General features: G+C 34.0%; 1 protein-coding gene and 1 long non-coding RNA gene across 3 annotated transcripts in view; one reads left to right on the forward strand and one right to left on the reverse strand.

The window, feature by feature from the left end:
* The first annotated feature begins 445 nt into the window (after positions 1 to 445).
* Positions 446 to 2,843, forward strand: LOC149807230 (uncharacterized). The gene is made up of 2 exons (XR_016422043.1): positions 446 to 2,254; positions 2,353 to 2,843. It is a non-coding gene; the product is annotated as an uncharacterized LOC149807230 (long non-coding RNA).
* A 1,412-nt stretch (positions 2,844 to 4,255) lies between these two features.
* The window catches only part of LOC149807231 (WD repeat-containing protein 36-like), a 75,182-nt gene continuing 67,213 nt past the window's right edge, over positions 4,256 to 12,224 (reverse strand). For both annotated transcript variants that reach the window (XM_089963810.1, XM_089963804.1), the window contains exons 19-20: positions 8,464 to 8,651; positions 4,256 to 5,591 (exon numbers count right to left, since the gene is read on the reverse strand). In XM_089963810.1, the coding sequence (XP_089819936.1) occupies positions 5,442 to 5,591; positions 8,464 to 8,651 (338 nt within the window). In that variant the 3' untranslated portion in view covers positions 4,256 to 5,441. The remainder of the gene's footprint in view (positions 5,592 to 8,463; positions 8,652 to 12,224) is intronic.

Here is a 12,224-nt window from a genome sequence, read left to right on the forward strand (position 1 = left end):
GCTGTTTAGGCTTTCTATTGTGTTGAGGAAAACTAATGTAATCTCAATAATTGTGACACTCAAAACATTCCACCATCAACATATCCATTTCCTTATGTATTTGATAAAAGAAGTCTGTCATTTTCAACATATGCAACTTTTATGATTTTATGAAAGAAAACTCATGTAGCCATTACTTTATGGAAAATTATTGATGTGGTAAATTTTGCTGAACATTTTCATGTAATAACCCTCACTCGAGGTGAGACACAGAACAAAGTATAGTGTAAGGAAATGTACAACAACCTATTATTATACTGTTTTGGAGTTTTTTCTCTTAAAGGTAGACCTGAGCTGCCCCAATCACTTACCTTAAAATTATTCAGTATGATGCAATATCTGAAAATTCTAACTCAATGGGATCAACAGTTTGAAATTGAAATGTAAAAATATTCCCCTAGGCCACATATAACTTAAACAGTTTCTGTGACTTTAGTCAGTGTGACATCACTGGAGGAACACTACATTGTGAATTATAAGTTATTTAACATGGGGAGGTGTGTTGATGGATGCAGCAATATGTGTATTTCCACAAAGTCGCAACAGCACACAAAAAAACAGAATATCATGAAGTAGAAATGTTATCAGTTTTATCTTAATGAAAATGCAGTGTATCAAATCGCTTATTTCTGAATGAAAATGCAGTGTATCAAATCACTTATATCAATGAAAATGCAGTGTATCAAATCACTTAGTTTTGAATGAAAATGCAGTGTATCAAAACACTTATATCTTAATGAAAATGCAGTGTATCAAATCACTTATTTCTGAATGAAAATGCAGTGTATCAAATCACTTATTTCTTAATGAACATGCAGTTTATCAAATCACTTATTTTTTAATGAAAATGCAGTATCAAATCACTTATTTCTTAATGAAAATGCAGTGTATCAAATCACTTATTTCTTAATGAAAATGCAGTTTATCAAATCACTTATTTCTTAATGAAAATGGAGTGCATCAAATCACTGATGTCTTAATGAAAATGCAGTGTATCAAATCACTTATTTCTGATTGAAAATGTAGTGTATCAAAACACTTATATCTTAATGAAAATGCAGTGTATCAAATCACTTATTTTTGAATGAAAATGCAGTGTATCAAATCACTTATTTCTGAATGAAAATGCAGTGTACCAAATCACTTATTTATGCAGTGTATCAAATCACTTATTTCTTAATGAAAATGCAGTGTATCAAATCACTTATTTCTTTCACAAGAGAGAAAGTTTCATATATAGCCACTTTTTAAAAAAAATTGCATTATCATATTATTTTAGTAAAATGTGGTTCTCTTCTCAAATCTCATATTTGTATATAATGCATTACTTATTTAATTTTTGGTTACTTTTTATTTTTGATACATGCACTCCTCCTTCAGGAAGATATAAAAACTGTGTTCATCTGAAAACATGAATAATATGTGTTAAAGCCTGGACAAGAAAGATTAATCTATTGACCTTATGTACCATAGATTTTGACACTAAGAATTTCAGCATTTTATAAATAAAATCAGGCACTACTAGACCACCAGTCTAATATGTTTAACAAGGACTGTACATAGCAAAAGGCACAACTAGACCACCAGTGTAATATGTTTAACAAGGACTGTACATAGCAAAGGCACAACTAGACCACCAGTCTAATATGTTTAATAAGGACTGTACATAGCAAAGGCACTACTAGACCAACAGTCTAATATGTTTAATAAGGACTGTACATAGCCAAGGCACTTCTGGACCACTTGCCCAATATGTTTAACAAGGACTGTACACAGCAAAGGCACTTATGGACCACTAGCCCAATATGTTTAACAAGGACTGTACATAGCAAAGACACTTCTGGACCACTAGCCCAATATGTTTAACAAGGACTGTACATAGCAAAGACACTTCTGGACCACTAGCCCAATACGTTTAACAAGGACTATACATCGCAACGGCACTTCTAGCCTAATATGTTTAACAAGGACTGTACATAGCAAAGGCACTACTGGACCACCAGTCTAATAGGTTTAACAAGGATTGTACATAGCAAAGGCACTTCTGGACCACTAGCCCAATATGTTTAACAAGGACTATACATCGCAACGGCACTTCTAGCCTAATATGTTTAACAAGGACTGTACATAGCAAAGGCACTACTGGACCACCAGTCTAATAGGTTTAACAAGGATTGTACATAGCAAAGGCACTTCTGGACCACTAGCCCAATATGTTTAACAAGGACTATACATCGCAACGGCACTTCTAGCCTAATATGTTTAACAAGGACTGTACATAGCAAAGGCACTACTGGACCACCAGTCTAATAGGTTTAACAAGGATTGTACATAGCAAATGCACTTCTGAACCACTAGCCTAATATGAAAAGCACAGGAATGCCCTTTATGGTCTTATAGTTATGCTCTATAAATGACAGATGGATGGAAGAATATGCTTTTAATGGATGGATGGAACCCATTTATATATCCCTGCCAACTTTCTTCTACTGGGAATGAAAACTAGATTTAATATCATTAATATGAATATGACCTTGACTTTCAAAGCATGTACCAGAGTGCAACATGCAATGCACCATCTAAAATATCCTGCATTTTGAATAGAGAGATAACCAGAAACTAGCTCTTATTTCACACTCAGTCTTGCTGTGACCTTGACCTTAGTGCAGTGCATCTGACCTTGGTATAGAAAAAATGGTCAAGTAACAATACCCACATTTAGACAGTTTCTTTAACAGGACATGCATAAAAATGCCTCTACAATGATTTCACTTTCTTTATACATTTAACCGTGACTTTTTATTTTAAAGAAATTATGGCAATCACCAGTTTATCCTTTGTGTAATAACCATCATGTTCCATAGACTCATCATAATATAATAGAAAGTAATCAATATGCTCCATAGACTCATTAGTATATGACACAAAACAATCTTCACAATGCATAGGTTCAATAGTATATGACTCAAAGCAATCATCGCACTTCATAGACTCATTAGAAAAAGACAAAGCAATTACACTCATCTTTTTAGATATGAATTTACATTTTTAAAAATCTAACCCATTTAATATATCTCTTTTTATTTCCATTGTTGCTACTGACAGCTAATTAGTCAACAAATATATTCCAGTTGTATCAATGTGCAAGATAAATGAGTTACAACTGTTACATGATCATAGTGACTAGCAAAAGTCTGTTACAATTGTCACATAATCAGATGATGCACTACATGTGTGACATTGACTGGCAAAAGTCTGTTACAACTGTCACATAATCAGATGATCACTACATGTGTGACATTGACTGGCAAAAGTCTGTTAAAACTGTCACATAATCAGATGATACACTACATGTGTGACATTGACTGGCAAAACTCTGTTACAACTGTCACAAAATCAGATGATACACTAAATTTGTGGCATTGACTGGCAAAAGTCTGTTATCACTGTCATATAATCAGATGATACACTACATGTGTGACATTGACTGGCAAAAGTCTGTTACAACTGTCACATAATCAGATGGTACACAACGTGTGGCATTGACTGGCAAAAGTCTGTTATCACCGTCACATAATCAGAGGATACACTACATGTGTGAGATTGATTGGCAAAAGTCTGTTACAACTGTCACATAATCAGATGATACACTAAATTTGTGACATTAACTGGCAAAAGTCTGTTATCACTGTCACATAATCAGATGATACACTACATGTGTGACACTGACTGGCAAAAGTCTGTTACAAATGTCACATAATCAGATGATACACTGAATTTGTGGCATTGACTGGCAAAAGTCTGTTTATCACTGTCACATAATCAGATGGTACACTACATGTGTGACATTGACTGGCAAAAGTCTGTTATCACTGTCACATAATCAGATAGTACACAACATGTGTGGCATTGACTGGCAAAAGTCTGTTATCACTGTCACATAATCAGATGGTACACAACATATGTGGCATTGAAAGGATCCACAAACTTCTAAAAGGACTGCAAAGAACTGTCCACAACATTTCCAAGATATATTTCATTTTAAGTCAAAAGAACAATATCAAAGACCTAAACTGAGATAAATCGCAAATGATCACTGTAGAACACCGATGCCCCAAATATACATTATATAAAAAATCTTACTTCGGTGATATTCTTTTGAATGAACTTCCCCAATATAATGAGCAGGAACAAATCCAAATATGTTCAAAACAAATATGTATTACCATTATCTAAAACGGTATTTTTATTATAAATATTGCAACACTTGCATGCCAGTTAATTATGTTATTTCATATCACAGGAACTTTGTGCTTCTAATACTTAACATAAATAAAGAATACTTAATTGTATCTTTTAGTGTTCACAATAGTGTTTATCCTCAAGGTCTCAGAGAGACGAGAATATAATTATAATTAAATTACCCTATTTAAAATAAAGTTTATCATCGTCAGTATTATTATTATAATTTACGCTTTGCTAGCAGGAATATCCCCATTAATGATCTTTAAAAGACGTAGATTTGAACAGCTTCATCTTTAAATTTTAAAGTCAAGCTTACCCTTGCTGTTAATTATCTGCCTACAGATTTGTGACAGCCTTAAAATCATTCCATACAGGACACCAAAAACAAACTCTTATTTACCAATGTTCTACATATTTGTTCATGGCTAACTGTTTCTGTAAAAAAAAATGTGTACAACAATGTCTGATTTGTTCCAGCTGTCACAAGGTAAATGTTCTATGACATGCCACATGGCAAAGCTTCGGATCCATAAAGTCCTACATGGCACAGCTTCTGGTCCATAAAGTCCTGCATAAATCATTAAGACTTGCATGCAGTTGTGACTTTTATGCATGCCAAAATGGTTGGCACAAGGATATGTCAGGTGTTTTATCATCTGCAACTGATTTTTTTGGTTACGCCCAGCACAAAGTTATGGAAATATGTCTGACCACAATGACTATGGTTCACTGGGACCTACATGCCTCTTCAGGATTCAGACTTAAATGTGATTTTCAAATAAGCAGGGCACACTGGCTTCTGTAACATAGTGTATCTTGTATTGGTCCCATTCCCTATGTAACAATTTTCACTGCTGTCACAGCTAAGGTAGGTCACCTAACATAATTTGGATAACTAATGCCAGCAGATTTCTACACAGATCTGAAGGAACTTCCCTGAAGTTACAAAAGCATGTTTCAAGTGCACAAAACACTTTACTGCCATCACATGATTTACCCTTATCTGTGAGAGCTGTAACAAGGTAATACAGTGTCACAGTGTTTTGGCTCATCAAATGTTGGCAGCTTTCTTTTAAAGCTTGGACAAAATACATTCTGATACCATTAACATATTGCAATATCAAGCATAAGTATTCTTCTTCAGCCTGTTACAGTTATCACAAGGTTGCTGATCTAAGATATGTCACTAAACACAGGCTCTGATTCATTAATTCTTGTAGATTTCTCCAAGATTCTGATTGTACTTTTTCCAGCTTCTCCAACTCTTCTGTTAGCTTCGGGGAACTTGACAGCATGTCACCATGAACCTGCAAAAAAATATATCACCATGAACTTGTCTGTAAATATCACAATTCTGACACTGACTAGTTTACTCAAGGTTATTTCCTAAACTTTGCCCTGCGTGGGAAAAAAAAAGAAAACTAGTTATACCTTGAAGGACTACCATGGCAATCCTCAATGCTTTTTATTACTCCCATAGCTCAGGGGACACAACCTAAAATCTGTTACACATATCAGGTGTCCTTGTGCTATGTCAGCATATTTAAAGTTTGACCAAGATTTTTTTTTAAAGTAACAGCAATTATGACATTTAATCCACTTCCAGGGATGTAAATGAGGGGTTCAAAATTTTAATTAATTGCTGAAGCTGCTACGATGAGCAGAAAAGTGACTGCTATGTTTTACTTAATACTAACTTGGGCTTGAAAAAGTAAAGAGTGATTTGTGATTTTGATTTTTAACATAGCTTTAACAATTTTTCAGTCATATCGCTACGATGTCTGCAATGTGGCAGTTTATAGTGATGTCTAGCACTGGGGCATCATGCTGCAGACATGTAGCATATGTCCCACCCTGTCACATTATCCTGACACCAGGCCGACCAGTCCTAACACTAACCTCTTAATGCTGAACACCAAGCGAGGCAGCTGTTAGTACCATTTTTTAAGTCTCTGGTATGACTCGGCCGGGGATAGAACCCACGACCTCCCGCATCCGAGGCGGAAAAAGTAAAGAGACCATGGTGTCTACATTCAGAACAGCATGAACCAAAAATAAGAAGGAAAATGGCAACTGTATTACATTCTGGAGCTTTGGTGCAAGAGTACTTTTCTCCCTGCCAGTGTTGACATAAAAACCTCATATTTAATTATTCATAAAATTAAGCTTCTGTAGTATTTTGTTAAATTCTCACAGAACTTTTTTGAAATCTTGTAATGGTGGCATCTCTGCAAATGACTTTCACCTATAAACTTAGCTTTAAGAAATTTGTACCTTATTTTGCATAAATACTTGAAGAGTATCATATTTAATTTTCAAACAAATGAACTGCTAAGGTAAAGTATAGATAAAGACCTTGAAATATTTATGTACTACTTTAAACTACACAGATTGCTAAATGAATAGAAAATGATGTTTTTAAAAAAACAATGCTAATGAAATTAAGAATAATGTACTATGAATGCAAAATAAATCAAATTACCTTTTTATAAAATGTTTCAGAGGGAAATGAAACACTATGTAACATGTCAATTAATCTAAATAGTAAACCATTAACTATGAATTATCCATACATTATAAATAATAAAACGTAAATGATGAACAAACAGCACCATCATTGGCACATTATACACCCTGCAGATCGACTCATGTGGTTATGTAAGAAAGCTTGCCAGTAGTTTCTCGTGGGTCAGTGGTTCATTTTGGGGTTTTCCCAGGTTCTTACTCCATCATTTATACTGGCTGCCATGTATAGCCTATCTTGTGCTGAAAAATGGCATTAAACCCTACAACAAAAACAACACTCTGTAGATAAGTGAAGATTCTGCACACATTATTTTTATTTTTTAGTCACAAGCCTTGACCTTGGGCCAAAGTCAATAGGCATCTGTCTTACTTCAACTGCAAAACATCCTCAAGGTTTAGTCCACATATGTGATGAAGAACAAATGATGCTGTGCAGAAACCATTTTTCTTCCTTCATTCACCTATGACCTCCAAAATGAATGGACTTCCTCTTTACTCCATGTGCAAACCATCCATAAAGTTTTGTCCAGGCATGTAATGTAGTCCAGGTATGTGATGCAGAACAATTAGTATGCAACCATTTTTATTTTTAGTGTGACCTTGGCCTTTGCCCACACAATCAATAGTGTTTTTATTACCCCCAGTGTGAGCCATCCACAAAGTCTTGTCACTGTAGCTGTGGACAACTCAAGTTATTGTGTAAAAACAATTTTACAACTCAAGTTATTGTGTAAAAACAATTTTTCTTCTTTGCCACAGTAACCTAACCTAACTACAAGCCATCCACAAAATATGGAAACAGCAAATGGTGAAGGACTTAAGTTATTATGCAGAAACCATATTTTTTCTTAAGATAGTGACCATGACCTTTGACTCCAAAATCAGCAGAGTTCATCCTTGCTCCAAGTACAAGTCATTCAAAAAATCTGGTAATCACCTATAGTGCAATCCTGAAATCACTGTATGGAAACCAAACAGGTAACAGACACCTGGGCAGACATACAATATAATTACCTAATATGCTCTGCCTTATGGTGGGTGCATAAAAACTGGTAACAGTGGACAAAACAAATGAAAACACTGATCAAAATTTGATAATTTCTTTCAGATAATTTATTTCATTATTGAAAATCTCTATTTCCATCATGGCTGACAATACATTGTTTACAGTAATGAGCAAAAACTTAAACTGGAGAGTATAGTGTATAAAGAGTTAACAAGGGGAGTTAATCTGGAAGAGTTGCTTCCCTTTGCCTAAGACGCTGGGGAGGGGTTCTAATTGGAGAGCTGGATATGGATAGCAATGTTTATTTCCCACTGTTAATGTAATCAAGTAATTTATTCATTTAAAAAAAATAATGAAAGGTAAATCATGTGATAATGATAAATGTCAAAAAAAAATGAGATCCTAGCTTAAATGCAAACACTAAAAAAATGTATGTGTTGAACGCTGATATAAATGATAAACAATACACTCTTAGCTAAAACACAAACACTTCAGAAACGCATTAAAAATGAAACCAAAAAAATGCATTTTAAATGCATTTTTGTGTCATATATAATTGTTTCAAAATCTGTAATTTCAGTAACATTGCTGTAAATTGTGTATAACCAATGATTCAAAAATTAACTTGACATAATATGTGCTCCTACCTTGAGAAATAAGCCTAGGTAAGCTTGCACAATTTCAAAGTTCTTGTTGGTCATCAGTGTCTGTCTGACAAAGCTGATAAATTGTGCCATAATGACCTCTGATCCTCCCCCTTCTGGGCACAGGGATCTTATTTCCAGGTCAATGGCTGAAGGGCCCAGACTCTTAAGGTACTCCAGAAGCCTGGAAACTGCAACAGAGATAAAGGTTATTTAATACACACTTTGTACATTTGAGATCAAATTATAAAACTGGGCAGGACAAAACCATTTATAATTTTGCAGTTTTCATAACTCACTGTGAAGCATATAGTGCACAGGTTAATTTTAGAAAAGCATCAGTTAAAATTACTGCATTCCCAGTAACCCAAAAACAACAATTTTCAGAGTGGACCAGTTACTTCATAAATTATTTTGTCTGATATTTAAGCAGTCACTGTTTTAAAGTCCAGCATTTTTTTAAAGTTTATTTTGAACAACGATGACATCAAAGAATCTTTGCCTCAATCTAGAAGGAAAATAACTCATGTGACAATACTATTACTACTAATGATTTTATTGATTGCCTGATTAGCTTATTTATACCAGTGTAAACTGTGACCTCATGATCTTTTTATTTTACACGTGCATACTTTAAGTATAAGCACGTGCTCTCTAAGTTCTAATGTACTTTTTGCACCATGCTTTTTCTTGTTCTGTTCTCCCACTTCTACTCGATTTCACTTCATGCACTCTCTTTATCTTTTTCTCCCAGTTCTACTGATTTCACTCCACACCTTCTCTTTTTTCTGTTTCTCTGATTTTTCTCTTTTACTGTTTCTTGAACACATGCAAACAAATTAAACTTTGTCCCTTTCATTCTCAAATCACCCCCCCATTTGAATGCATTTCTGTGAGAATTAAAAAATAATCACAAAATCTGAATGCATTTTTGCAAGCATGTAAAAAAATATGAGTGCATTTCTGTGACCATATACAAAAAAACCCATAAAATCTGAATGCATTTGTGACCAAATACAAAAAACAAACACTCTGAATGCATTTAGTGACCATATAACCCCCTCCAAAAAGCTGAATGTGATTCTGTGACCATATAAAAAAAACACCCCAAAATCTGAATGCATTTCTGTTACCATATACAAAAAACAAAATATGAATGCATTTCTGTGATCATATACAAAAACCCCAAAATCTGAATGCATTTCTGTGACCATATAAAAAAATACAAAATTTGAATGCATTTCTGTCACCATACAAAAAAAACCCACAAAATCTGAATGCATTCTGTGACCATATACAAAAAAATCCCACAAAATCTGAATGTGTTTCTGTGGCCATATACAAAAAATAAAATCTGAATGCATTTATGCGACCATATAAAAAAACACACAGTCTCAATGCATTTATGTGACCATATAATTTTTAAAAAATCTCAATGCATTTCTGTGACCATACACCCCCCAAAAACTGAATGCCATTCTGTGACCATATACAAAAAAACACAGAATATCATTGTACTTCTGTGACCATATACAAAAAAACACAAAATCTGAATGTTTTTCTGTGACCATGTACAAAAATCACCCCCCCCCCATAAAATCTGAATGCATTTCTGTGACCATATACAAAAAAGCCCAAAAATATGAATGCATTTCTGTAACCAAATACAAAAAACACAAAATCTGAATGCATTTCTGTGACCATATTAAAAAAAAAACCATAATCTAAATACATTTCTGTGACCATATACAAAAAACACAAAATCTGAATGCATTTCTGTAACCATATAAAAAAAAACCAAGACAGATGAAATGCAAATAAGAATGGAATGAGAATGAAGGACAGACAGAATAAAATTGGAATAAAACAGGAGAAACTGTTTAACTCATTTGGCCCTAGCACTGTTATCAGTATCTCTGCAGCTATGCCCCGGAAGCACTAAGCTGTGTCTAGCTGCGTGTGCCCCAGAGCTTTTTCCCATTTAAAAAATTCTGAAAACATCATGCACATGCATTCACTCTTACCTTAATTTCTCTTCTTATATCCAATTAAAATCCATAAAATTTTCACCATTTATTCCAAATGAATTTGTCTACACAGTGATGTAATTTATTTTCCTATTTGTCCAAGTCTTTCACAACCTATTTATACAGTATTTACAAAATTATGTGCAATGTTTATCCGCAAGAACTCTATCATCATTGCTGTCAGCATACTCATCTTCTGACGATTCAATCTCAGAAACTTCTATGTCCGAATCTAAATCTCACAAAATATCCAACTGCCAAACACATCTTTCCTCAGCTTGCTCAATATTTTCAAGATCAAACGCAAGAAACTCCTCATTTTTGCTTTCATCAAAAATCACTCTTATGTCTGCCATCATTTACAATTTTTCATGAACAGAACACATGTAGTTAAACCACTCTCAAACAGTAACCCTTGGATTCTGAACAATTCAAATTTCCACAAAAGAAAGTAAAATCATTTCTGCTTGGTTTGATAGTTGTTTAGTTCTTGGAATAAACCATTTCTAACTAATCAGATAGGTTGTATCTAACACATATTCATCACGCCTGGAGACGGGATTGGCCATTGAATGCAGTAAACAATTCATGACTACAGATGGGATTGGCCAATGAAAGCAGAAACCTGATCATGCCTACAGACGGGATCAGGGCCGAATGAGTTAATGTAAAAAGAGATCCAAAATTAGTAAAATTAGCCATTTCAGGATTTGGAAATCACTAGCTCTTAAGTTTCCTTCAAGATCTGGAAAACACAAGATCTTAAGAGTGTTTCAACTGACTACAATGACACATACTGATAATAATAAAGAAAACAATTACAAACAGCATCTGACAATACAAACCCTAAAATGGGCAATTCTACCTCAAAATAAAAACAGATTGCTGAAGAAATGCAAATTGGAAACAGAAAGAAAACAAACAGAATGAAGGCAAAGAAAATGATGAATGCTTTGTGATGGAAACAGAATGCTCAAATTCAAAATGCACAACCTAGAATGGTGAATGAGAAATGAAAGTGGAATGAAACATGAATGCATTTCATGAATAAATTTGAAAATCGATTATTTTCAGGATGCTGCTCAATTTTCAGTAAAAACCCTTTTTGTATATAATAATCCAGGATCAGACTTTGCACTGAAAGACAGTTTTTAACCCCTTACAAGCTGAGACATTGTTCTGGTTGAAGCTGACATAAAACAACTGCCAATGATGTGATTACATCATCCTCTGAGATTTATCTTTTTTTGAAGAAAATGAAATAAAAAATAAAATTTGCTTGCAAAAACGCTACAACTATAATTTGACATTTATTAAAGTTATAGTTATTTTCTGATTGATCATCAATTCAATGCTGAACTGTGTACTTGATGCATTTGCTATTTTATTAAAGAACCATTTAATAAGACCAAATATGCAAGGTATAGTTCTCTCCCTTAAACTGTCTCGGAAGGAAATTTTAAAAATAAATTCTGTTTCTCTGAGAATACTTACCCATCGCATTAACATCAGGAAATAAACTAATCTACGTCTCAAATTCAGCCCTTCAGAGAAGGTGAAAAATTTGTCATTCTGTCTCTATTTCTTAATGACAATGGGAAGAAACTACTATGTATTACTTTCCCTTACCACCACAAGTTTTGTACTTTTATAGCACATGTACTCCTGCTAAAGCTCAAACAAAAATAACAGACAATTGCGGGAATGGATGGGGAAGCTTAATAATGATGTGATCAG

This window comes from Sinohyriopsis cumingii, chromosome 1 (assembly GCF_028554795.1).
Source record: "Sinohyriopsis cumingii isolate HCF-2022 chromosome 1, ASM2855479v2, whole genome shotgun sequence".
Lineage (NCBI taxonomy): Eukaryota > Metazoa > Mollusca > Bivalvia > Unionida > Unionidae > Sinohyriopsis > Sinohyriopsis cumingii.